At 41.6% G+C, this 27,994-nt stretch overlaps 3 protein-coding genes across 6 annotated transcripts; 1 reads left to right on the forward strand and 2 right to left on the reverse strand.

The window, feature by feature from the left end:
• Positions 1–448: 448 nt before the first annotated feature.
• On the reverse strand, positions 449–8,925 carry LOC122766640 (proline and serine-rich protein 2). Its single transcript, XM_044021674.1, has 4 exons — positions 8,774–8,925; positions 7,516–7,693; positions 4,304–4,628; positions 449–4,213 (listed from the first exon to the last, which is right to left on the reverse strand). Exons 2-4 carry the CDS (start codon positions 7,585–7,587, stop codon positions 2,733–2,735), a joined length of 1,878 nt encoding a protein of 625 aa, XP_043877609.1. The 5' UTR covers positions 7,588–7,693; positions 8,774–8,925; the 3' UTR covers positions 449–2,732.
• A 1,048-nt stretch (positions 8,926–9,973) lies between these two features.
• Positions 9,974–21,596, forward strand: LOC122766641 (RAB3A interacting protein (rabin3)). Of its 3 annotated transcripts, XM_044021675.1 has the most exons (14): positions 9,974–10,127; positions 14,824–14,942; positions 15,031–15,147; positions 15,650–15,816; positions 15,908–16,079; positions 17,003–17,098; positions 17,588–17,665; positions 18,256–18,459; positions 18,547–18,675; positions 19,063–19,175; positions 19,280–19,303; positions 19,600–19,699; positions 19,791–19,860; positions 19,983–21,596. In XM_044021675.1, exons 3-14 carry the CDS (start codon positions 15,058–15,060, stop codon positions 20,063–20,065), a joined length of 1,326 nt encoding a protein of 441 aa, XP_043877610.1. In that variant the 5' UTR covers positions 9,974–10,127; positions 14,824–14,942; positions 15,031–15,057; the 3' UTR covers positions 20,066–21,596. The 3 variants fall into 3 exon arrangements, with proteins under 3 accessions (XP_043877610.1, XP_043877611.1, XP_043877612.1); XM_044021676.1 differs by lacking the exon at positions 19,280–19,303; XM_044021677.1 differs by lacking the exon at positions 17,003–17,098.
• tmem19 (transmembrane protein 19) lies at positions 21,283–27,957 on the reverse strand. 2 transcript variants are annotated; one of them, XM_044021679.1, is made up of 8 exons: positions 27,879–27,957; positions 25,605–25,758; positions 25,177–25,290; positions 24,024–24,161; positions 23,829–23,905; positions 23,578–23,755; positions 22,024–22,233; positions 21,283–21,884 (listed from the first exon to the last, which is right to left on the reverse strand). In XM_044021679.1, exons 2-8 carry the CDS (start codon positions 25,732–25,734, stop codon positions 21,718–21,720), a joined length of 1,014 nt encoding a protein of 337 aa, XP_043877614.1. In that variant the 5' UTR covers positions 25,735–25,758; positions 27,879–27,957; the 3' UTR covers positions 21,283–21,717. The 2 variants fall into 2 exon arrangements, with proteins under 2 accessions (XP_043877614.1, XP_043877613.1); XM_044021678.1 differs by lacking the exon at positions 27,879–27,957 and adding an exon at positions 26,917–27,140.
• Between the last annotated feature and the right edge of the window lie 37 nt (positions 27,958–27,994).

Consider the following 27,994-nt stretch of genomic DNA (forward strand, 5'->3'; position numbering starts at 1 on the left):
CATTTAAGAAGCGGAAAATCAAAGAAACATCTTCTTATAGTACCTCCAAACATGTCTTTGTAAGTTTTAACTCATGTTTTTGTTTATTATTTGATCATGAGCTGATTAATGATGCACTAAAAACTTGTAAAAACGCGTCTTTTGTTCATTTAAGTGAGTTTAAGTAAGTGCGCGTGGCTTGGTTCTGTTGTATAAAAGTTTCCACTCAGGTGGAAGATTTTAGCCAATCATTGATCAGCACCTGCTCATTCTTTACATTCTTTACATCCCATAGTTTACGACACAAAAGACGTCGTTGACACTCGTTTACTGTTTAATCATTGACACCATACGACATATATATATGCATAAATGTATATATTTGATGTTATTCAGGTTAAGTAAGGTATTAATTCTTACTTTATTCAAGGATGTATGTGTAGGAACATAAATAAAGTGTAAGAAAATGTTTAATAAATGCTTAATTATCATTTATTGACATTCTGTATTTAATTCTGTACTCCCATACATTTATGACATTTTATCCTTTACAAAAAGGCTCACAGAGACTTAATAAAGGTAAATGATGTTTAATTATAGTTAGGTCATGATGATTAAACAATAGTTAAGATAACGTATGCTTAATCATAATTAAGTAATGATGATTAATGGTTAATAAATATTCTAAAAAATTCTTTTCAGAGTCTACGTAATCATAATTAAGCGCAATTTAAAAATACGCTACCCTTTATTAACCCTTAAAAATTTGAATTCTGACATTCAACATTTGCCCTAATTTGTCCTCTCCTGTAATTATGCTGTAAAACATATATAATAAAGTGTTAGTAAAAGCTTAAAATGGCATTTTTAATGTGGGCTTTATTGTAAAGAGTTACCATACAATTATATATATATATATTTATATAATGTGGACATTTGACAAAGTCAGAAAGTAGAACAGGATTTGAATCATAGCAGCAACTTTACATCAACACACACACACCCACACACACACACGGATGTTTGAAAAAAACACACGTGTAGTTATATACTAAATACATATATGTGTATATATAAACTGTATATAGGCACCATGAGATACTTCAAAAATAACTGTAGATGAACGACAGCAAGAACCGGAGTCTGTAAACAACAACAACATCATTATTACAAATAATGATCTACTTCAAAAGTTACTGTAGGAGAAACTACAGGGGGCGGAGTCTGGATTTAACACACACACACACACACATTCATGCTAGTGCCACTACAACAGTTAAATAACACACAGCTGGACAGGAATGAAAACACACACATGAGTAAACCAGTGTGTATTTCTAGAGGCTGTGTTTTTTTAATGCTGGTGTTTTTCTACAACAACCATGTGGGGGCACTCCTTCTTCTTCGAGAGAGAGACGTGTAAAAGTGTAAAAGTAAAAGTCCCGCCCACAAAAAAACCAAAAACTTCACAGTCTGCGGTTTAACGTGGGAGGTTTTTGTCCGGCGAGTAAAAATAAACCTCCAGCTCTGCTTGAGTCTTCTTTTCAATCCCTGCTCCTTTTTTTCCACTTTAAGTTCACGACAACAACAGTCGTTTGGTTCCTGTTCTTACAAAATAAAGTTCCAGAAAAAAGTGCTTTTTAACTTTGTTCTTGCCCGAAAAGCCCAGAAAATAACATTTAAACAAAGAAAACCGCTGAGTAAAATGAACAGAAAAGACTTCACAGTCTACGTTAAAAAAATCTAAAAAAAAACATACAATATAAATGGAGTTGGGTGAGAGATTGCACTTATGCATAATAAGCATGTGTCTTAAATGAACTGTAATTCAAAAATATTTCATACATCAGAATTTCTTCAGGGCCGTGCTAAACAGATCGGAGGTCAGGGCTAAATGAACCCACGCCCCCCTTTAGTTTTTGTAGGTATGTCAATTCTCACATTAAGTCGCGTCAGTAAACGTTAACATAATGATAAAAAAACTGAAATCCGCCATTTTGCTGATGACACCACGTTATTTTTCAACAAAAATAAAAAGTAAAAGCTGTTTGAAATCGTCTGTGCAGCATCAAACGTGTGTTAAAATAGTTCCTCACAAATGCTTTGTTTCCCTCTCGTTTATTTACACATTTATTTTCCCGGCTATGATTTGATTAAGTTAATGTTTACGTTTGTAAGGTGCTTTTAAAGAATTGGTGAGGTCTGATAGTCTCCGTCATGGGAGACCTTTAATGGTTGGATTGTGCATGGTTGGAGCATTTTTATTTTTTATTTTTGCCTTATCGTGGACGCTGTCGGATTTTGTTGCCACACCCCTTGAAGACGAAGTTTCATCTGCAACTTTTGGACCCAGACTTCACTGATTCACTGATTGCCTCAGTTTCCTTGTGCTTCTGTTCTGTTCTTGACTTCATAATTAGCCTCATTAGCGTCAAAGAAACGTGAGACTGGAGAATAAATGACTAAACAATATTTGATATTTGTCTCTGGAAAAGTTGTGAGGCAGAATTTTGCAGTTTTCAGTTCACGTGTCACTGAACCAGCGGGGACTCTGCAGTTGCTGCACAGCTGAACTCGTTTCTCAGTGTTTTTTTTTGTGTTAGCAATGGAACAGGCTGTGCAGGTTCAGCGTAGGATCCAGTTTTATTCCTCTGTCGAAGTATTTTCAAACCACACCTCCAGCACATGGAGAAGCTTGTAGCGAATCACCTCCACCAGCAGGTTCACACCAGGAAACAGAAACTCTCTCCAGTTTATCCTGACTCTTTCAGCAGACCCAATTTCTTCAGCGCCTCCTTGCGCGATTCATCCGAAGTCCCGCTTCCGCCGAACTGCACGGTGATACCCTGGGGACGAAACATGGAGCCAGATCTGCGCTTGTGGTCGGGGGGCAGGACTTCGCGCTGTGACGGCTTCTGAGTAACGCCGTGGTACGAGTGTCTTGGGGGTCTCGGGGCCGGGGTCGGGGCTGGAGGTTTGACGCTCCTTGTCTGGCTTTCTGAAGAGCGGCTTAACCCGGCAGAGGGGTTGAAGGTTCGACTCTTTCCCCCATAACTGTTGAGCTCAATGGGAGGTGGCTCTGGTTTGGCAGGAAGAGTTTGACTCTTGTTAATGTGCGAGCTGAGGATGTCGGGAAGGTCGTTCCTGGTCATGACTACGGGACCGGTATGCATGACTTTGGTCTTTCCCCCAAAACTGTTGAACTCGCTGGGGTTAGCCAGTGCAGGGGGGAGGTATCTTGGTTCAGGGCTCATTGGAGAGGGTACAGGTTCACTCTTGGAGGAAACAGAAGGGTGCACTATGATGGATTTCCCTCCATAGCTGTTAAATTCCAGCGAGGTGACCTCAGGTGGAGGGAGGACAGGTGCCTTGTTCTCCAAAGGAGGTGGAGAGAAACTTCTTTGTGTGACTGCAGGAGGGGAGGGGCTTGGCTGGGGATGTCTTTCTTCCCAATTCCGGCGGTAATTTGTTGGACTCGGTTGGATCTCCGTTTTTCTGTCATAATGCCTCTGGATCTGTGGTGATGGAACTTTGGCTTCTGGTAGTTTGGTTGTGTTTTCTGTTGTTGGGGAAACACTGACCTCTGGAGGCTTGGCACTGGTCTCTGGGCCTGCGGGAGGATCTGGAAAGGTAGTAATAGAAGGGAGTGTTGTACCCCCAGACATGGCTCGGTTCCTGTTAAGACCCAGCTTAGACAGGGCCTCCATCCTGGATTTGTTTGGAGTCGGGTCCCTGAAGGAAACGCTGCGAGTGGGAACATTTCTGGCCCGCTCTGCGGTCTGTTGAGGATCTTCCTGCAGCAGAGGATGTGAAGTTCCCGTGAGGTTTGCCAGCATCTGTGCCCGTCTCTCCTCGATGCTCACATTAGCCAAAGACTGGCTCTGGTGCTCTTTGTTGCCCAGGATGATGCTGATGTTAGGAGGGAACCGTGTCGGCTTAGCAGAGGTAGGAGGTCCATGTTTCATGGTGTGGTCTGTGCTGTAGTGTAGTGGCTTTTCTGACTCCATGCTGTTACGGTGGAGTGAGGAGGGAAGAGTGTTGGACTGGGTCTCTGCTATCTTCTGGGCTATCAGGACTGGGGTGGGGATGCACCCTGGTGGATGGTAGGAGTGGTGGCTGTCTGATGGCCCATAGCTACCACTTGGGAGTGGCGGGTTGTACTCAGATGGTAAGCTGTCACGCCTCGGCCTCGCATCAATGTGACTTTCAGGGACCACTGCCATACTCTGGAAATCTGTCGAGAAAAATGAAAAATTATTGGTGAGTTGTTGGAGGATACTTTGAGTCATGAACTTCCTGCATAGAATTACAAACTGCACACTACCTGGACAGGAGGGATTGAAGATTGGCTCTTTGGTCTGCACTAAGTCTGGTCCTGGGCGTACCAGGTCTATGATATCCTGATCTTTAGGACTGAGAGGTCTGGCCAGGACAGAAGACGTAGGTATCTCGTGATGTGGACTGGAGGTGAGGGGGACATCACTGTTGTCCACAGGTCTGCGGTTGGGGGTGTAGTTGGTGGCGGACATCACGTGCCTGGTACTGCGGTCGTCCTCGTGTATGGTCTCGTCCAGTGAGTCGATGGTGTCCTCAAAGAACTGGATGCACTCCTGCTCCTCCTGACTCAGGAACTGCAGTGCTTCATCTTTCTGTGGAGGACGAAGGACAAAAGAAACACGGTGAGAATCCGAGTATTTTATAGTCCCCGATACAGGAATTCAATCTGATGTAAATAACTTGGTGAGAGGATTTTTGGTTGAATTTATCCTCAAAGAACATTTGTGAGGATAGAGGTAGCGTTATGTTGAGAACCTTCAGAACATAGATACCAAACAGGATTTTTTGGGGTTTCCAAACAAATTTTCAGATTTTTTGTTAATTTACTTCACATGTCTCTGAAATTATTTGTTGATTTGAAAATTGTGACTGTAAATTTGTCAAGATTGAAATTGTGATTTGGGTCAAAATAGTTTGCTGTCCTTACGACGTGGGTCCACATACTGTATATAAAGTTCGGGAAACTGCTTTAGAGGAACCCGCTCCCCATGTCAGGATCCAGTTCCTTCTTGAATTCCTTGAATCTTCAAGGATCCGTTATTTATTTATTTATTTATTGCTATAAATAAAATGTAGTCAAACGCCCTGCGATGTACTAAAATAGTGGTTCCCAAACACTGTGCTGGGACCCACATGTGGGTCATGGTGGATATTTTTTGGCAGAATTTTCATTGAACCTTTTTATTTAAGATTGATGTGAATATTTTTTTAATTATTTTGCATGAAATGAAGTTCTAACCCATTTGAAATAATATCAGGTTGAACAGATGTGGCTGTAACTTATGCACAAGTTTGTTCTGTCGTTTGGTTCATGACAGTTTAAGGATTTGAGGAAAGTTTGTGTGCAGAGTGAACACTGGTCTGTTTGTTTCTGGATCGTCAGCCTCTAAAAAAGTGCTTTCCCACACTATATTTAGCTCTAATGCCCCTCTCTCTCTCCCCCACCCTCTCACCTGTCCTGCCTCTCTCACACACACACACACACAGACAGAGCTGCCACTGAAAGACAACACAAAGCTCCGTCCTCTCACAAACTCACTCTCAGGCCTGATAAAGATCAAGTCCAATTGTTTAAAGTAAACCCCTGCTGCAGTTTAACGGAGCTGAAATTGAGCAGCACAAGATTAAAGATCTAAGAAGCAGAACTGACTTGTGCTGTTAACGCAGATTTAAGATTATTTCTGTCAAAATCTGGAGAAAAAGTTGGAGTGAAAAGGTTTAAATGTTGATTTTTAGGGTCAGCAACTCAGTCCGGAGATTATTTCAATAATCTGACACAAAACACCTGCAGCAACACCCGACTGAAACCGGCTGCACAGAAACACCTGCTGCGCCGGTTTCTCACTGAGCTCAGGATTTTAAAAACTGCAGCTCGACCGGTTCTTCTGTCCTCCGCTGATCGGGGACCGTCGTCCTCGAGGCGGCGGGAGGATTAAGTCGTCTGTCAGGGGTGTGTTTTCTCTCAGGTGTGTTTTCTGTGTTGATGCGACGCTCGGCTGCTTTGTGTGTAAACGGAGACGCGGTGAAGGTGAAGGATGAACAATCAGCCGTTCATCTGATGTTCACATGGGAACTGTCCTTTTGTTTAGACAATAATGGACTGACGACAACGAGCGCGCAGTCATTTCTACTCCTTTAAAACAAGAGAATTCAACCTCATGAGTCAATAATTAGGAGTCAACAAATGTTAATAAGAATTTAATAAATGTTTTTAATCTGATTAAAATGTGATTAATCACAATTAGCGATTGTACGTTGGTAATAAATCGCGATTAAGGGAAAAAATAATCGTATCATTTACTAACCACACTTATTTGTTGTTTCTTGCTTAGAAATTAACGAGCTAGTGCGCTCCACCTGTCGTAATTACCCAGTTACGTTTTTATTAACCTGATTTCACAATTCAAAATGGCTGCTCTGAGAACAAAGTCTTTTATTTTTTTTCTACCGCGTCCAATTTAATATTTGAGTGTGCGTCTCACTGCGTCTAGATTAGCTTTCTATTTAGCAGATCTAGCTAATGCTAATTAACCGCCAAATATCCGACTTACTGTCACTAGAAGACACTTAAATCTGGATTAGCAGGTTTGTAAATATGATTAGTTTTAATGCGGGTTTGTCTTTCCTGTTACAGTCAGAAACATTGTGTGAAAGTGTTAGCTAGCTAGTTCCATTAACGTAGACCGTGTTTATCATTCGCGGCACTAAAACGTTCTGCGTGGACGACAACTGGAACGCACCATGAAACATGGAACAGCTAACCCCTTCATCTGAACCGTTGCCTTAACTGTTCAACTTAATTTCATGCGACCGCTTCGTAGAACAACGATATTCAAAAATAACTTTATTGTTTCAACCCTCGTCTGTATTTGTTTTGGGCTTGTTCCGTTCTTAAAACTACTAATGAAAGGGATAGCACTCACGGTTACGCTCTGAATGTTTGTGACGTCATGAATCTCTTATGATTTCATCATTAGTGATAATTAGCTCCACCCTCTTGTGTAATTACTCCACCTTCTTTAGAAGGGCTTTAGTCTTTGAGTTCAAAGAGAGTTTGTAATAATTACGACCTGCACATTTATGAAAAACCTGTCAATCAAACTTACTGACATGGTTTTGATTGATATTTAAAAGAGGGCGGAACAAGTCATATTTTAATTTCAATCTCAGAATTATGACTGTTTTCTCGGAACTCTGAATTTACTCTCGTAAAGAATCCTTACTTTTTTCCTCAGAAATTGATTTAAATCTCAGAATTCTGACTTTTTCCTTAAAGTTCTCGCATTAAAGCCAGAATTATTACCTTTTTTGCCCTCCAAATGTTTAGTTTAATCTTAGAATTTTGACTTTAAAATTCTGAAAATTCAGCTTTCTAATGTTAAACACGTGCGTGGCTATAGGTCACTGTCTTTACATCATTATGATTAGTACAATGATAATAATAACAATGATGACGATGTGTTTTTTTCAGACACGTACGCTGAGTCGTGAATTCCTCGCCGCTCCACCGTTGACCTGGAGCTGAGGGTTTGCCTGCAGACGGGCGTCCATGTTGCGAGGGTCAGAGGTCACTAGGCATCCGGAAATCTCCGTGAGGTTCCGACGTTGCTTGAGAAAGTGGATTTACATCTGTTCCCACGGCGACGAGTCACATGATCTGCAGGTGGTGGGGGGGGGTCTCGTTAATGTCAGAGGTCACTCAAGGTCAAAGTGTCAAGGTGAAGGAAATTATTTTTAAAAAATGAAAAAAAAAGTTTCAGCAGTAAGATTTCAAATAATCTGCTCGTTTTAGTTTGAATTAAGTTTGTTTATTCAAGTTTTTCTTTAAGTTTTCTTAAGTATGAACGAAACTGTGAAACACAAACTGACAAAAGTTTATTAAGGAGGTTTTAATCTTGAATGATGTTCTGTATTTAAAAGTGTTTTTCAATCGTTTCTTGTAAAAAATCAAAGCAGTGAAGTTTTTAAAGAGAACAATTTGAAGATGAAACGAGTGAAATAAAAAGTAAGTGAGCCGGTGCAGAGGCACACACCTGAAGGACCAGTTCACCGGGAACTCGACAAGCTGAAAAACAGGATCCTGGAGTCTCTATATGTACATATTTATTTATATCTGTGTGAAGAAATTCTTGTGAAACGCTGCTGTGGCAACAAAAATCAAATCTCAACGTTGTCGCGTTGAGATTTTAAAGCCAAAAGCGAAAGCAGACAGTGGCGACACCAGGAAACGTGGATTATTTGAACGACAATAAGACGCCACTGATAAGATAAAGCTGCAGTGACACAAAGAGAATCAATCTGTCACCATGACGACGTCAATCACAACAGTGCATCAAAGTAAAGCATATTTACTTTATCGTGGTTTCGGGGTCACAGAGGAATTTTCACCTGATTTTATTTTTTTTTTTTAGTAGATAAAACGGACAATTATTTCAACTTTTACACTAAACATAATTATTATTATTATTATGTGTGTAAATATGTCAGATATACACAGAAAAGTTAAGAGAGGACAAAACTAAGTTAATAAATGTTCAATCATCTCATTTATATGATTTTTTTTAAATGTTATAAATATAGACTCCAATCACTGGTTGCTGTATCCATATACACTGTAATGGTGTCATATCACATTCATCCATTCACATTTTCACCGTGACATGAAAACCTGCAGCATTTCTAAGAGTGAAAGAAGATAAGAAGTTTTTTTCCTGTGACTGTTTTATTGCGTACTCACCCTTTAACGGCTCCACGCGCGCGTCATCATCTCATCACAAACACGAGGTGAGAATTTATTTATTTTACTTTTTAATTTTTTCTTCTTTCAGTGAAATAAAAACACAAACGTGAGTCAGAGGAGAGTCCAGGGTTTGCGCTGCTGCTGCTCCGTCTGCGTAAGTGAGCTGCGCTGTTTACGTACCAGCTTGTTATAAAGCGCGAGGAGGCTCCACCCACTCTGTGTGTGACGTCATTCACACACCTTCCTCTGACAGATTCAGGAACTGTGAGACTTTCAGGTTTTTACTGAACCTTAAAAGTAAACACTCCTTTAGACTTTATCATTCTTATAATGTTTTTTTTTATTATTTACTTGTATTATAGAATGATAGAATTGAGATTTAGATTAAAATAAATCAACTATAGACATGAATATGTACGGTAATAAATGCACTTAAACCACAGAATTAGGACAAAAAAAAAACGTCAGAGAATTCATAAAGCTCAGGATGTGTTTGTTTTGTGCGCCCCCTGCCGGCTGCAGCCTGGAGTCTCATGCCTCCTTCATTGATGCTGAAAATCAAAACAAACACACGTGAAACACGCGTTGAAATTATTACTTGTGACTTATTAAATAACATTAATCATGTTTCTCATTTTGTGTGAGGTCAGTTCACAATAAATTCACTTTTTAAAGAAACAAAAGTGACGTCATCAGCATATTCACACATGCACACACACATCCATGTGATGCAAAACAGTCTTTTATATTTTTAATTGTAATAATAGTTTATTTGTGGAGCGAATCAATAAATACAGATGATCGTGTTCACTGCTGCTGAAATAACTGTCCACACTAGAGGGCAGTGTTCTATCTATCTAAAGAGATAGATCGATTATGATACTGTCTGTTTTGTTTTTGTCTTTTTATAAGTTTAAAATCTTGTGGAAACATATTTTATCTTTTATGAATATATAAAGACTACAACGAATAATATATATACATATATATATATACACACATATATATGTGTGTGTGTGTATTTATGTATAAATACGGAAGGAAAACTTCTGAAATAAGCCAGTACATTAATATACTTTATCAATCATTAACTGAAATTTGAAAAAAACAAGAGCAAACTTTTATTCGGATTAAAAAGAGGTTTTATGAAAACAAAACGTAGAATCGTGTCGTTTCCCAGCGGTCCTTGAACGCACCTCCTGTCTCACCCGCTCCGGTCTGCGTCAACAGCGGATCCGCTGCTCACTCAGCCTGCGCTTCACTTTGTTTGTTTATTTATTTGTTAATTTATTAATTTGTTTTTTTTTCCGTGGGTTCGGATCGGCTGCTGTCCACGTTCACGCAGACACCGGTGAGTTCGTCTTACAAACGTCACTCTTCACTGTAACTCGCTAAGGGGCTAAATTGCTAAAGCTAGCTTCATAGGCTGCACGCAAACGCACCATTGCAGAGAGGTGTGTGCTTCCATTATCGGACTCTGAGCCGTCAGCTCCTCCGGTTCTCCCGCTGTGTGTCTGCCGTCACTTGCTGCTGCACCGTCACACACCGTCTAACACGGGTGTATTTAACTGTACCGCGGGATATTATCCATACAAATCACCGCGTGTTTTCGGTCATTTAGTGAATTCCGCTCAGCCGCCTCCGGGCTCTGTGCAGTGGCCGATAATGGAATCAGACACTCATTAGTAACCATTGCAAAGCCAGTAACGCATTCATTTTCAATAAGAAGAGAAAAACGTTATTTGTGTGTTTCTGTTGTTGTTGTTGTTGTTGTGTTTTTTCACGAGTCTGTTTACTCTCGTGCCTCCTGTCACGTGACTGTCACAGCTGCAGAATGAAGCTGTTAGCTCGGCTGGCTAGCGCCAGCTCCCATTTTTAAAAGGACGTTAGCTCGAGCGATGTAGCGTCAGAAACACGAAGAGACGCTGCTGACGTGTGTCTTTCACGCGGACACCGTGACAACCGTTGGCGTTTTTACACGCCCCCACAGCTAACTGTATCTGTTAGCATCCACAGCGAACTGTATCTGATAGCATTGTCGTGTCACATATTGCTAGCCGCGGCTAACCCGGTGCTAACGTGACCTAGCTGTCACCTGGAACTTTAACACCCAGCCCAGTGTTTATTTAGTTATATATTTATTAGTGACCCTCAATTAAGTCTTATTTTACAGTCAAGGGTAAGTAGATTATTATGTCTGTAACATTTTAAATAGTTGGGAATGCTGAGTAAACAATTCCAATCAAATATTTTCATATTTTCTTAATTATCTTTACTATTTTTTTGACATTTCATTCAAAGAATTCTGTTTTCATTATAGTCTACAAACTTAGCATGTTACTTTAACGCTGTTTCTACGCGGTGGCGACGGCGTCACAACCGTTAACTATCATGTTGAAATGAAACAGTGCCGCGCTCACTTCGCTGCGTTCCATTTATGTCGAAGTCGGAACTCTGCATACTCGGCTTTCCAAGTCAGAAATGCAAACGTTATCTCGGGCTAACTGTTGTTAGCAGTATGTGTTTGTCACACGAACAGCGTAGCAACAAGTCTACGGATAAAACGTCACACTGCACCGCAAAACTAATACGACAAAAGTGCTATTAACGGTGAAAGTAGCAGTGTTAGAGTTTAAAAATATCGTTGGAACAATTGGAACACAGCGTTTTACGACAGTTTCAGAGATAAATACACATTAATATACATTCCAGATAGCTATAAAATAACACATGTAAACGCAGGACATCCCTTAATTTAGTTGTACATGTATGACTGAGTAAAATGAGCAGGGGGAGGAGCTGAAATAGCAGTTTACAACTCGTTTTTTTCTCTTTTCACTTAATTCTTGTCCAGACTGATCTTCACAGGATTAAATTCTAAGAGTTGTAGAAAGCGGAATCTAAAATATCGTGGTCTCACACACACACACACACACACACAGAAGGGTGTAAACACTTAGTAAACAGGTGTGTGAGTTGACTCGTGTGAATGAACAAAGCGTCAGTGAATGTTTACAGCTGATGCTGCAGCTTATATGAGTCTGAGGTTCAGGTTTCACCTCCATCCACACGTTAAACGCTCAGCGATGCATTCAAGGTCTGGTTCTTCCACTTCCTCCACACACAATAATTATCCTCATCATCATCTCCAAAATCAGTCCCATTTAATGATGCAGGAGGAAAATATTTAACAAAACAAGAGTAAAAAAATAGTCCTAGTGTCAGTGATGAATCACATATTTGTCAAGAATTCAAACACCATCAAGTTTAATTTACAGCGTTGTGTTGAAATAGTTGTTTATTAATTACACACTTTGAGTAAAACAGTAAATTAGTCCCAAAAGAAGTCAAAACCAGTAATAATTGTGATGGAATATTTTCTTTTTTAACTCCTTTTTTTTTTTTTACATTTTTTTTCTTTTAATTTGAGTGAGAATTAGTCCAAAAATGTGTTTCTTAATTTTCATCCTTTAAAGGTGCAGTCTGTCTTATAACATTAATAATTTATTTTCTTCAACGTCACAAAAGTTGCAGTATCAGCGTCTCTTGGTCGTATCATCATCATAATTTCAAAAGTTTCACGTGTTCAGACGATGACGCGAGGCCGCGTTTGACGCTCAGAGTAACTGGATCCACACTCGGCTTCTCTCCGAGTGTCCGGTTACTCCGGGCTCTGCAGGACTGGTTTCCATGGCGACGCTCAGAGGCGGAGAGACGAGCGCTCGTCAAAGTTTGACCGACGTCTCTGTCTCTATCGAAAATAATTCTGTGTAATTCCAATAATAATGAGTTCAAAAATCATCATTCTTATTATTATTATTATTACTAAACTTTTATATTTTATCAGATGTAAAAAAATAGGCTAAATATCTGAGAATGTTTGATAATATAGTGACAATTTGCTGGGTTTTTTTCTCCAAAACTTCAAAATAATCAGTTAATATCATTTTTAAAAAATCAATAATTCTCAGATTATTACGGCGGGTGAATCTATTCAGATTATTGAGGCCGTTAAAATCAGATTATTCCAGCGGGCACAATTGGACTGTTTTTGTAAATGCAATCAGATTAGTTCAGTGGCTCCGAAATAATCTGGTAATGTCATTTTTAAATATCAACAAAAGTTACTTTTATGTATATATATATATTTATATAATAATCCTTATTTTTAATGGCTGTATTTCTTTTAAGTGTTAAAGTTGAATCAATAATAATTTGAACGGGTTTACACGTGTCACATGTTAGTTGCTATAGATTAATAATATCATGGATAATGAATGATAATAAACATTGTGTAACTGAAACTCGGAGGGGGCGGAGCTAAAGCTGTAATCACATTTTATTGATTGAAACTTGTTTTTTTATTGACGCGTGCGAGGACACTTATTAACACACAGAGAGAGAGAGAGAGCGAGATGGAACTTTGTAACAGTACTGACACACACACACACACACACACACAGATCTAGTTTCTGGACAGGAATAACCTGAGGTGATGATGTCATCTTTTCTCAGTCACACCATCTTTATTTGTTTTCTTAAAGGAGAATTTGTCTTTAGTATATTTACACACAGTTCAGACACACCCTCTCTCACACACACACACACAGAGCAGGTGAGCCGTACAAAGTCACTGTGAAGGAAACAAAAGAGAAGAAGCTCAGAGTCCGAGGTTATTTTAATGATGATGATGATGATGATGACGAAGGCTTGTGTGCTGTTGTCGCTCAGTGTTGTTCAGTGTTTTGTTGTCGCCATTAAAGCAGCAGGAAGTGTCTTTGTTGCATTTACATACATTTACTTACATTTGTTTGACGTCGTCACTTGAACACGAATAATCCGGCTGAAAATTGTGGACATGTGATTTTGTGGAGTCCCGGTATTTTTGGAAAGTGGATTTCTTGTGAACGTGAAGTCGTCCACTGTGGTCGTGTTCAAACCCCGCAGCTGTTTTCTCTCGCCGCACAAACATGCGTTCATTTATGTTTTCTAAGAATTTTCTCTTCACACTCAAAGACCGTTCACAGTTCATGTGTTCATTCATCAACGGGAACAAGAACATGAAAGCATACATTATCTGAGCGTGGACGTGTGAGATTCCAGTCTGTTCCTCGTTTTCCTGAAAACTTCCCGAACAAAGACGCGTCTTCATATATGATTTCTAAGAATTTCACTTCTCAGATTAAGATTAAAATTCTCTGCTGAGGAGATTATTATTAACACAACAACATTATTTTATCAATGATTGCATTCATTCATTGCCACAATAAAATGTATTTTTTGTGGTTTATGGAGCAAAGAAACTGAAAATATTCACAGATTAACAAAATAGTCGACGAAAAGTTTTGACATGAAATTTAAACTCTGATACATTTTTCTGAACCTTCTTTTTTACTACAAAATAAAAGTTGCCTTCCAGCTGTTAGCCGCAGATTTCGGCTCCAAGTGGACTTAAAACACATCAGCGGCTCATTGTTTACCATCTCCAACACCGAGGCTCTGGTCTCCGGGTTTCTGGTCTCTTTTCTCCGGGATTCTGGTCTCCTGTCTCCGGGATTCTGGTCTCCTGTTTCCGGGTTTCTGGTCTCCGGATGCCGGGTTTCAGCTGTCAGCTGAACGGCCGACCAGTAAGGCGAGCTAACCCGTTTTATTCAAAATATCTTTATAATATCGCATATCACCATTAGAACAAAAAATATCGCGATATCAGTTTTGGTCCGTATCGCCCAGCCCTAAATGTAATGTAATAAATCCGATTGGAACTATTGATCCTCTTCAGACCTGTTCACTGATGTCACAAATCAAGTGACAAGAAGAAGAAGAAGAAACAGCAGACACGCCCCCTGGTGGATAGTTGGTATATTTTCACTTCCTGTTTGTCATCAGGGGGAAGTTGTCCATTTTATTACAGTTTATGGTCAAAATGTTGTTTTGATTCTTCTTTCGTTTTATAAAATGAATAATAATAATGTCTCTCTCTGTCTCTCTCTCTGTCTGTCTTTCTCTGTCTCTCTGTCTGTCTCTCTCTCTCTCACACACACACACAGGTAAAGCTGTGTTTTGCTGAGTCATTCTAAACTGACCTGGTTTTCACGCTGATGATTTTCTGACTGACTGTGGAACCTTCAGTGATCCTGAAAACAGCTCCACCTGCTGCTGCACCATGGTACAACACACACACACACACACACACACACACACAGATCACAGAGCTTCACTGATGTGTGTGTGTGTGTGTGTGTGTGTGTCCACAGACTGTATGATGTCAGAGAGCCGCTGCGATGGCGTGCAGCAGCCGTCAGACCAACGCCGAGACTCTGGAGGGCTTTCATGAGGTGAACTTGGCCTCGCCCACCACACCTGACCTTCAGGTAAGGTCAGAGGTCAACGCGGCACGCGAGCACGTTCAGTGTGTTTGTTTTAAAACGACGTGGAGAAAATACCAAGACTTTCAAAATGTTTTTAAACTCGCCAACATACAGTTGTAGTGATTTATTTGGAAGTGCCACAAGAGGGAGCCAGAGTTTCTGTTCAAAGCTCCGCCCATAGAATCCTAAAAAAAAACGGTTCTTTTTATTTAGAATGTTTTTGTAATGTTATCATTTTGAACGTGAATGTGGAAGAAAAAGATGTTGTTCAGAAAATGTAAAAGTGAAAGAGTTTAAAGCTGTTTATTGTCATATTCTGAATCATAATCATCAGAAAACTCATCACAAGCAGGAAACGTGAGTTTGTTTACAATGTTTTTGTTTGTGTTTCTGTGAAAAAAGTCATTAAGAAATAATGAGATTTCTGTTTTAATCTAAAGTTCCAGAGACGACTCGACTCGTCTGATGAAATCATGAAATCACTGTGTGTTTTTTTTCTCTGAAGAATCAAGCGGAGCAGCGCCCGCCTCCTCGTCACAGCGCCCCGCCCACAGCTCTGTACCGCACCCACTCTCTGGGAGCGCCCCCTCCTGGCCTCCGCACCTCACTGCGGGCGGACCAGCTGCCCACTCAGCCGGTTTACTCCACGCCCAGACACAGTCACAATGGAAGGTACGAGAGACGCTTAATCCTTTGGATTAACACGGGATTATTCTGTCGCGTGTGTTTGACCTCTGCCGTTTCCCCCGGTGACGACTCGCAGCGTGCCAGGTCTGGAGTCCGAGTCCTCCGACGGCAACTTCCTGTCCGGGGAGGAAGTGGAGGAGTGCAGCGCTCTGAGCGACAGCCTGTCGAGGCTGAGGAGTCCGTCTGTGATGGAGGTCAGAGAGAAGGGATACGAGAGGCTGAAGGAGGAGCTCGCCAAGGCTCAGAGGGTAACACACACGCCCACAGAGACACACACAGGGGGACACACATACACACGCACACATGCACACACACATGCACACACACACACAGACAGACACACAGAGACACACACACACACACACATGTACACACACACACAGACACAGAGACAATACTACATACTTAGAGGGGTTGAAGGAGGAGTTCTCGGGCCTGGTTGCCTAGAGGGTAACACACACACAGAGACACACATTAGGACACACACACACACCTACATCACGAGAGGTAGCTGAAGGGAGGAGTCAGCTAAGGCTCAGAGGGGGAATTACCTACAGAGACACACACAATACAGGACACAATACACCTACATAACAGAGGTTGAAGGAGTGAGTCAGCCGCTCAGAGTAACACGCACGCACGCACGCACACACACACGCACGCACACCGAGACACACACACACACACACACAGACACTGAGAGACACACACACACAGAGACAGAGACACAGAGGTGAATGTGAGTGAGTGTGTGTGTGCGTGTGTGAGGTTCATACTCATAAATGTTTCCATATTTCATTTGAATGCATTTGTTAAAACTCTAATTATTTAGTAACTCAGTGTTTTCCAGACGTTTTCATCTCGACGTCACTTTAATAAACTTCATCTTTTTCACAGTAAATTCTCTTCTCCAGAATATTTTTCTGTAGAAGTAAAGTTTGGACATTTTCAAACCAAAAACACTTAAGTAATTGATAATAAAAGTGATCGTTAGTTTGTGTAAAAAAGGGATTTCAAACATATTTCACTCATTTTTATTTCTTCATTTTCTTTTGTTTGTTGCCGTGCTTTGATTTTTTTTACACTCATGTGATTATTTTGCGTTTGTTTTTGTTGTGTTGTTGCTGTGTGTGTGTGTGTGTGTGTGTGTGTGTGTGTGTGTGTGTGTAAGGATCTGCTGTTGAAGGATGAGGAGTGTGAGAGATTGTCTAAAGTCAGAGATCAGCTCGGCCAGGAGCTGGAGGAACTCACCGCCAGTCTCTTCCAGGTCGGTGTCCATCACCTCTCCACCGCTTCCTCCGTGTCTTCCTCTGCTTCCTGTTTCCTGTTTTTTTTCCCACTTCCTCCTGACGCTGTGGGCAGACACAAACCGGATGATTAGTCTTTGTTTTCTGCTGCTTTGGTGCTTTGTGACGTCTGTGTGACGATTTCAATCTCACTTTTTTTTCTTCCTTCACTAAATGATTCCCTGTATTTTTTTCAATGGGACATTAAAGTAGAGAAATTGATGTTTTCCTGTGTATTTGGAGAGAGATTGTGTTTGACGCTCCTGCTCAGAGACACGACGGCTGCTGACGATCTGGACTGAGTCAAACCTGGTTTCCACCGTCCTTCCTTTTCCTCTGTTCTCTTGTTTCCTTTTCCTCATCAGAGGTGTGTGTGTGTGTGTGTGTGTGTGTGTGTGTGGCAGAGAACTGTTCCTTTTTATAACACGTTCAAAAGAAATGATGAAAACTATGAAACTGTGTTTTTGTAGGAAGCTCACAAAATGGTGAGAGAAGCAAACGTCAAACAGGCGACGGCAGAAAAACAACTGAGAGAAGCTCTGGGCAAGGTACACACACACACACACACACACACACACACACACAGATTTCTTTGAGCGTTCATGAAGAATCTGAATCAGGAGTCAAAGACAGAGAAGCTTAGAGATAGAGCTCTGAATGTGTATGTCACACAACCATGCCACACCCCCGACACACCCACGACACGCCCCCCAGACAGGAACCAACGTGGTTCATCGCATAGACGTGTACAGTAGACAGAACGTCAGACAAGTCGTCTCTTCACCGTCTGTGTTCATCATAACAGTGAAGACTGACGAGAGTCACAGAGGGAGATGCGGCTATGGGAGCGATGCTGTTTACATTTACTATATACAAGAGGCTAAAGAAGAAGCTAAACACGAGGCTAAAGAAGAAGCTAAACGCGAGGCTATAGAAGAAGCTAAACACGAGGCTGAAGAAGAAGCTAAACACGAGGCTAAAGAAGAAGCTAAACGCGAGGCTGAACAAGAAGCTGAAGTAAATCATGAGTTTCCTTCACTGAGTTATTTTAACACAGTAGAAGTTGCCGTTTCAGTTTCATTCTTTTCTAACAGTTCATCATGTTCTTCGTCCTCGTCCTCATCGTCTTCTTCTCCAGATCGATGTCCTCCAGGCCGAGGTCCAGGCTCTGAAGACGCTCGTCCTGTCCTCGCCGACGTCTCCTGTGGGCGAACTTCCTCCTGCTGGCGTGAAGACGCCGTTCAGGAAAGGTCACAGCAGAAACAAGAGCACGTCCTCTGCCATCCTGGGGACACAACCCGACCCGTCTGCCACACAACCCATCGTCCGAGAGTGTAGAGAGGTACGGACATCCACACAGAGGACAACACGAGGGACGGGACACGTCCCGATGCAGTTTTCATGCTAACTGTTGTCGTTGTGGACGCAGGTGGACACTCAGCTGTTCACTGAGTTCAAGACGTGGAGGGAGGAGCCGACGCTGGAGCGCAGCTGCAGCTTTCTGGACAGAGTTTACCGCGAGGACATTTACCCGTGTCTCACCTTCAACAGGAGTGAGGTACGTAGACCACACCAGACCAGGTTTCTCCTCTCAACGCTTAAAAAAAGTGGACCTTTTTTTTTTTGCTTCTTTGAACCATTAAAGCTCCAGAAAATGTTAAAATAGTGTAGTAACAGTTTAAACTGAAGAATCACTGTGTTCACTCTGTGTTCACGCTGTGTTCACGCTGTGTTCACTCTGTGTTCACGCTGTGTTCACGCTGTGTTCACGCTGTGTTCACGCTGTGTTCACGCTGTGTTCACTCTGTGTTCACGCTGTGTTCACGCTGTGTTCACGCTGTGTTCACTCTGTGTTCACACTGTGTTCACACTGTGTTCATGCTGTGTTCACACTGTGTTGTGAGATAGATCTGACCTCCGTGTGTCTCCTCCTCTTCCTCCTCAGCTGGGATCGGCCATCTTAGAAGCCGTGGAGCAGAACACGCTCAGTGTGGAGCCGGTGGGTTTTCAGCCACTTCCTGTGGTCAAAGCCTCGGCCGTGGAGTGCGGAGGACCAAAGTGAGGAGACACACACACACACACACACACACCTCTTCATCATCTTTCACTCTTTCATCATCATCATCGTCATCTCTTCATCTGTCCTTAATTTCCTCTTCTAGTGGACGCAGAGCCGAGCTCGTCACGTAAGTCTCCTCCCTCTCTTTCTGTTTTTTTGTTTCCATCTCTCTTGCCCCTCCCCCTCGCTGCCTGACTCCTCCTCTTCCTCTGCTGACTTAACATAAGTTGACGTGTGTGCAGGTTTATTAGAGATCCTGATGAAAGTAACCTTTGATCAGTGTTGCCTTCTCTCCTCCTTTACTTCTTTCCTCCCTCCTTGGTTCCTCTACTCTTGTGTAGCGTTTTTTCTTATTTGTGTCGACAAAAACAATGACTCAGCGTTTTCTCTCTCTCTCTCTCTCTCTGCGTGTGTGTGTGACAGAAAATGTGCGCTCAGCGGTCAGACCAAAACCTGTAAGCACAGAATCAAGTTTGGAGACTCGTCCAATTATTACTATGTTTCTCCTTACTGTCGCTACAGAGTGAGTACACACACACACATTATGTTATGATGGAACATAATTTTAATTGTCCTATAGTGTGTGTTTACTAATGTGTTTGTGTGTGTGTTAGATCACAGCTGTGTGTAACTTCTTCACCTACATTCGCTACATTCACCAGGGACTGGTCAAGCAACAGGACGGTAAGAGACGACACTTTGACATTTGATGGACCAAACAGTTAATCACATGTTACTAAAGTCTGTGTGTTGAACGTAAACTTCCTGGCGTATCATGTGACCGTCATGTGACCGTGTGTCTTCAGCGGAGCAGATGTTCTGGGAGGTGACGCAGCTCCGCAGGGAAATGTCCGTCGCCAAATTGGGCTACTACAAAGATCAGCTGTGACGACAGCAGCACCTGCCAATCACAGCACTGCACCCGCCCACTCTCACCTGGTCGTGTCAGGAACGCCTCCCTCCCTCCCCTCCTGAGTGAGTGTGTGTGTGTGTGTGAGAGAGACAGAAGAAGAATTTATTTACAATCATCACAAACACGTTGGTTTGTCGTAATCACTTTATTGAAACCGGAAAACACTCCAGCATGAAAATAAACACAACGATTGAATTGGATGTTTGTCGGCTTTAAAACCAAGTGAAGAGCTTCAGAATCCATTGTTATTGTTCTTATTATATGAAGTAAGGAAAACTTAATTACATGTGGGAATTGAACAAGAAATGTAAATATTTTAAGAATAAACGTAAAATCTATTATGTAAAGAAGCCTAAATATTTCCTCTGTCGTAGTTTGTTTTACGGCGGCTCTGTGTGTAATGTGTCACTTACAGTGAAGTGAATAATAAGAAGAAGGTGAAAGTAAATCTGTTGACTGAACTCTGTGACATTTAGCCGTCGCTTTATCGGAAGCAAATTACAGCAAGTGCATTTGAACGTTTGGGTCCCAACAAGAGGTAGAAGTCAGTAAGTAAGCAAGCTCAGCCAAACACACGCCCTCTCCTGGAAGAAAAAGAAAGTGGGTGTCGAGATGGAGAAGGCCCAGGGCAGAACCCTGAGGGACCCCAGAAGTTGGAGGGCAAGATAGTGCCACAGGTGTTGTGAAGGTCACTGCGGCCTCTTTACGAGTCAGGAAAGCAACCAGATGATAGAGATGAGTTAACGAGAAGAAGGAGTGTTTGGTGACATGAGGAGGTGGGAGAAGAAGGATTGAATTTCAGCTTGAAAGAAAGGAACTAAGTTTGACTGCAATGAAGCTAAAGAAAAGAGAGGAAAGCAGCTCGTCCTCCATGTTGTGGCTCTGTCAGCACGGGGTCCGTAGAGGAAGGTCAAAGGAGCAAGTGGTGTGTCGTCCGTGGAGAGGCCAGGCCAGCCAGCGCTCCTCTGCGCGACTCCTGCATGACTCCTCTGTCTTTGTCCTGTCTTCGTCCGCCGCTTCGGCTGCCGCCTCACCGCCTGCCCTGCTTCTTATGCTCGCTCGCTGCTCGCTGCCACCTGTGTGGGCCACGCCCCCGTGGCCAATCAGGCCTAACCCCGACCTGGTGATGACCAACCCAAACAAGGGCAAACAGCAACGACACTTCCTGTCAGTTACCCACAAAGACGCTTCCGTCTCTTCAGCTTCATTTTTAATTTAAACAACATGTACACTTCAATGCTAAGATAATCACATTCCACAGACAACAACGTCACAATCTTCAACAGACAAAATATACACATTCTCCATTATTTCTGCTGTTTTGCGGTTCTTTTTACAAACTGAGGGGATTTGTCCTTTCAACACTCGTGTGTGTGTGTGTGTGTGTGTGCATGTGTGTGCACCACTCTCTCACTCACTCTCTCTCTCCAAGTCCATGTCGCTCTCTCACTTTGGTTTAGTGCCTTTTCTCTCTCAGACACTCTGAAATAAAAACGGTGATACCTCAGCGCGCTCCTGTCATCTGTTTCCTGTCGTCCGTCTGCTTCTCTCTCCCCGGGACAGCTGGGAGACACACTGGCTCCTCCCACATTACAAGCAGCCATTCACACGAGGTCTTCGCCGCCTTGCTACTCTGACTGCGGCCACAGTCCCCACGCCAGCCCGGGCAGGAGGAGGGCCACGAGGACGGAGGAGAACAGGTTGACGGCGTTGTTGTCCAGGATGGCTTTCCCACAGATCCGCCGCGTGGTCGCAGACTCGTGACTCACCACTTTCCCGATGCTCGCGTCGAAGCCTGAGGACAGAGAGGACACGATCGCTCAAAAAAACTAGTCATCCATTACTCAATGAACCCACAACTATGAGATTTTAGGGACCAATCGAGACAATAAGCCACAGATCAATCAATTACGCAACAGTAAACACACACTGACCTGAATACTGCATGTGAGCGCCCAGAAAAGAGTCCACCATTGAGCCCAGCAAGCCGGCCACGCCCCCGTACACCATGATTGGCCACTGAGGGTTGGCCATGTGCAGGTCACTCACCGTCAGCAGCTGTGTCACAAAGAAAGCCACGCCCACCGTGAGCCCGCCCAGGAGGCTGGCGATCAAACCGACAAGCGTGACCCCGCCATTAGTTCCTGGGGGGAAAGAAAACACACGCGCCCGACATGAGCCACACACACAGAGAGAGAGACACACACACACACACACACACACGCAGAGCCGCTGTGTGAATGAACGTACAGAAGCTTTATCTGAGCTAAAGTTCATCCACAGACTCAACACTTCTTTTGACTTTAGGGCTGATTCTGAACCTCGAGGTGACATGAACTTTGACCTTCTGTCTGACAAACCGTTGACTGAGCGTAAACACGGTGAACTTAGGGCTGGACGGCACCGACTGAAAGTCATATGTGGATATTTTGGAGCTGAATGACGATACTCGACAAGTATCTGCAGATTATCTCTGATGTCATTGGCGTTTCCCCGGAAACCATCACAGCGTTTTAGGTTTAAGTCAAATGTCAGAGGTCACTGGATTAAAAATCAGAAACTCATCTCTTTCCTGCATGACAATAATATACAGTCATAAAAAAGACTTCATCAATATTAATAACTATGGAGATATCGCCCCGCCCTACAAAGATCTTTTTGAACTGTAAAGTGAGACGTTTGGACAGAAACTCCAACTCCATGAGAAAAAGAAGAATAGAGTTTCAAATATCAAACACTACACACAAATCACTCGTTCACTAACTAAAGAGCTACTATATGAACTTTTTGGGGCGACTGAGACAAATAGACAAATAACATTCTTAACAACACTTCATACAATATTATGGTCCATTATTTCAAAGGTCTCACGTCTTAAAGAGACAGTGCAGATTTCAGATAGATTTAGTTATTAGACTTAAATTAACACATTTAGTTAGTTAGTTTTTATTTATCCCCTTAGGGAAAGTATTCCTCTGCATTTGACCCATCCTTGAATTAGGAGCAGCATTTTAGATCACTCTGACATTGTGTTAACTTCATAATGTGAGACAACAAAAAACAACAACAACAACAACCATGACTACTAATCCTCAGAAAATGTCACCTTCCTCAATAATGGCTGTAAAAATATCTGAAACTAAGATTTGAACATTTAAATGAGCGACTGCAGCCTGAAATATAATTATATTAGATATTATATAATAGAATTATCACATTTCCCTTTAGTTCAGAGTTCTACTTAAGTGTCATTTTAAGTCTTTCATATGCCTTCATACCAATTTGGTGTTTTTACTGTGAAATATGTTTTTTAAAGACCTTTGAAATTACATTGTTTTAAAAACAAATTTTCGACAATTTTTGGTTTTAGTAGTTTTGATTGTATTTTTTGTTATTTTGGTTTTTAAAGCGTTGGATTCTGTAAAACTGGACGTACATAAAAACAAACTTAGGACTAGTTAATTCAGACAAAACCCAAACACTCTCACCTGCCGGGACTTCCTTCCAGGTGGTGATGAGTCTGGGCTGTGATTGGCTGAGCACAGGCCCCACCTCCGCCGCCCAGGTGTCGCCAGCGCTGCAGGCAAGAGCGCCCACTAGTGACAGACACATCCACGAGGCCGAGTACTGTTTCCCGAAGTCGACGGGGATCTCGCCGGGACCGACCTGCGACACAGAGGCCGTCGTTAGTGAAACAACCGGGAAACCAGATCCACTTACACAGAGTTCAGGTTCAGACCTCGATCATGTAGAGCAGAGCCAGTTCTGTAGGAACTCCACCGTTACAGAAGACCTGGACCCAGTTCCTCTGACCCCCTGAGACACACACACACACACACACACACACACACACACACACACACAACGTCAACATCACTTTCATTTGATTTAAACCTTTCAAAACAAACGCGCTCCCTGCGACTCGTTCTCGTACCTTCTTTGTACTCGGCGTCCATCTTCCTCTTCTTGGCTCCGCCCCAACGCGTGAGTTTAGAGGATGTGATGAAAAACGCCATCAGAGACGAGAAGAAGCTGAGGTTCGCCATCGTCAGCACGAAACCCACCAACAGAGCTGACAACACGAGACCGATACATCATTATTATCATCATCATCATCCGCATGAGGTCACATGACGTGAGATTCATTGTTTCAAGGGCGTCACATTTACAATCATTACATTTATTGACATAAATATTAGAAATAACGATTAACAAACACATGGAATCAACAACATTACATTTAAAACGCTTCACTTCTTTCATTCTTTGTGTTCAAGCACAGTTTGACCATACTGAATGGTTTTAACTGCAGATGTAATCTGATTACATCCTCGAGAATAAACTGATTATGTATGCTAAAATAACTGGATTACACACACTCACATAATCCGATTAAAACCATCGAATTAATCTGATCATGCTAACAAACATAATCACAATCTGGAGAATCGTGACAGCTCCAGTGCTATCAGACGGAATCAGATCCAATTAATTCAGGGGTTTTAATCAGATTATGTGAGTGTATGTAATCCACTTATTTTAGCATACATAACCACATCATTTTAGATAAACTGATTACTGCAGCAGTTCAGATCAGACTATGTCTGTGGGTGCAATCAGATTATCTTCCTTTACATCATCAGATTAATTCACTGGTGTCACATTTTTGTATAATCCAATTATTTTAGCACTGATAATCAGATTATTTCAGTGGGCACGGTCACATAATTCTAGAGGATATATTCAGATGACATCACCGTGTGTCATCTGAATAGATATGCAGTTGAAATCACAGTGTGACTAGAAATATGGTCAAATGCTGCTTTAACACATGTAATTAGGCTTCAAATACATAAATACTGTATTTTTAATCACTATATAGAATATTTCGTTTATTTCACACATTCACGCACACGCACACATTCACGCGCACACGCACACACACACACACAGACACACAAACACATACACACACACACACACACACACACACACACACACACACACACAGACACTCACTCACTCACACACACACACACTCAGACACACACACAGACAGACACACAAACACATTCGCGCACACACACCTGCCAGTGCTCCTGTACGATCCAGGCTGCGTCTCTTCAACGCTCTCGCCGTCAACACGAGGGGAATCAGGATGGAGAACAACCATCGCCATGGCGACACAGGCTGCAGTGAACCTGTGGAAACACAACAGGACATTAGCGTTGACTGACAGACAGACGGACGAACAGACAGACAGACCAAGTGGAACATTAAAGAGGCTTTTATATAAAACACAGAGTTCAAAAGTGTGTGGAAGAAGAAGAATTTACAAACAGGAAACAGTTTCTCCACAGAATGCAAATATGACACACTGGAGGATTTTGTGTAAAGTGCGACGACAGAGATTAAAGTAACGCGGCGTGAAGGGGAAAGAATTCAGGGCAGAGCACATGATTCTGTTTGGACACACAAACAAAAACAACAACAGCAACGTGTTCCTCCGGCTCACCGTAGTAGCTGCTGATGACGAGAGACACGACCCAGAAGAAGAGCGACAGCGCCAGCGTGACGCACAGCACGATCATGTCCGTCATCATCTTCACGTACTCCTTCATCAGCAGGTGACGATCACACTCCATGACGACGCGCAAGGGAAACTGAAGCTGAAACAACAGGAGGTCAGAGTCAAGAATAGGCTTGATCAAGTGATTTTACTCCAACAGAGAACACCCCCCCCTTGTTTTCACTATTTTACACACACACACACACACTGTTGCTATACTATGACATTTTTGAACATTTTTGGACGACATAGAGAGTGTCGTCACTGAAGAGTCAGGAGCGTGACGTCTGACACAAGAATCAAAACAACGTCCAACTGTAGATCAAAGTTCAAATGACTTAAAATCCTAAAAAACAAAAGCATTCATCTGCAACATTTAGCAAAGCAAATGTGTAAAATGTCCATATTGAACAGAGGAGTCTGTGGTGGATTTAGCACAAACACGACCACGTTCAGTGACTGTCAGACGTTCCACAAAGAAAAACACGTAGAAATTAATAAATTTTTGCTAAATCACAATATGGCCAACACAGACGACACACATTCACAGCCAGCATGTGTCAAAATATTCTACAGACTGAAGAGAATCTCTGTTTTTCAGTCATCATTTTAAATATGGTTTTCTAATGAAAATGACAATAATGATGTAAAAAGGACCATTTCCCTCCGATATCACAATTAATATCAAAATAATCGCAATTAGATATTTATTCAAAATCGTTCAGACCTGGTGTACGGCACTATTTCATTTTACTCGACTTACTTCTATACAAAAATACAAACACGATGATCAGATAAATAAATAAATACATGACTGGTTGAAGAATTACAACTTCATTTTATTCATTTAGCAACATTTATAAAAGTCTCTCAGAGCAAAACCGTATGTTCATGATTAATTCGACGATATTCGGCACGAGCCGGTTTCAGAAGTGAATTTGCTTCAAGATTGCAAGAATGTTGCTATGTGAGCAGACTCTGTGTTTCCGTTTTATTTTTTTAAGCACATTTAATTGTTTTCATTTACAAACATGTTGGATTTGTTTTTGTTTACTTTCGTTGCTTCTCGTTGATGAAAATAAAGAAGTAAAACTAAGAATGTGCGTAAATAGACGACACTCGTGAAAAAGACAAACTAAATAAAATAAACGAGTTTATATATATATATATATATATAACAAGTGTGAAAAGTTGTTGGTTTTTATTTCAATTTAAATAAAAAATCTCAACTGGTTAATGACGAAATAAACGAACTCACCTCTTTTCACCGCAGCCATCGTCACGATCCACTCCCATTTATTTATTAAATGCGCTTCAACGGCGAAACTAAGCTACTTTATCCCGCACTAATGTTCGTGTCTTTGAGAAAAAAACGACACTAAACCGAGTTATTTACTTGTCCAGAGCACAACAAACACGTTTACGACGTAAACTCGCTGCTAAGCTAACAATACAAATGACGCGTTTCACCGACGGACCGACTTCCGCAAAGAAAACGCCCACGATTCTTAAAGAGACATGTTCAGATTAGATTTGATTTAAATTTCTGGTTTTATTCATTTTTAAACGTTAAACACCACATAATCCATACTTTTATTGTGGTTTATGTCATTGTTAGATTTATTTAACCACACAATTCACAATATTGATCATCGTTTTGTCAAAACATTGTAAAAAAAAAAAGTGATAAGATTATAATTTTGCAGATTTTGTTCATAAATTATTTCTTTTGATTGTCACTGGTTAAAAATCCAACGTTTAAAATTACATTTAACAACTGAAAAAAACCCGAATCTAATCTAATCTTATTTTGTTATGGAATGTAATATAATATTATGTAGCCTAATCTAATCTACTCTTATGTGATATAATAATAATATAGTGTGATGTTATCGAATTGAGTCTAATCTAATCCGTTTAGCAGTTAATGCATAGACTGTGTATAGGTATTCTTCTCAGGACTCTGCATTGACTTTCAACTAAACACAGCCTTATCACTAACCTTAACCATAACCAGTTAATGACTAACCCAAAGCTTAATATAACCACAATTTAAATCTTAGTCCTAAACTTTAACCAATTCCTCAGAAACAAGGTTCTGCCTCATTAGGACCAGGTTTTAGTCTCCATGAGGACGACTGGTCCTGTTAAGGTCAGTTTTTGACAGAAAAAATGTCCTAAAACACACACACGCACAGACAGAATGATGGCGCCACCTACCAAGCAGAGGAGGGAAACAGATTCTGGTTCTGGTCTGGAGGATGACAGTGAATCTGGTTTGTGTTCATCTGAGGCTGTTGAGACTCTTTAAAGGAAGCAAAGCTCCACCCAGAAGA

Source organism: Solea senegalensis, linkage group LG3 (assembly GCF_019176455.1).
Source record: "Solea senegalensis isolate Sse05_10M linkage group LG3, IFAPA_SoseM_1, whole genome shotgun sequence".
NCBI lineage: Eukaryota > Metazoa > Chordata > Actinopteri > Pleuronectiformes > Soleidae > Solea > Solea senegalensis.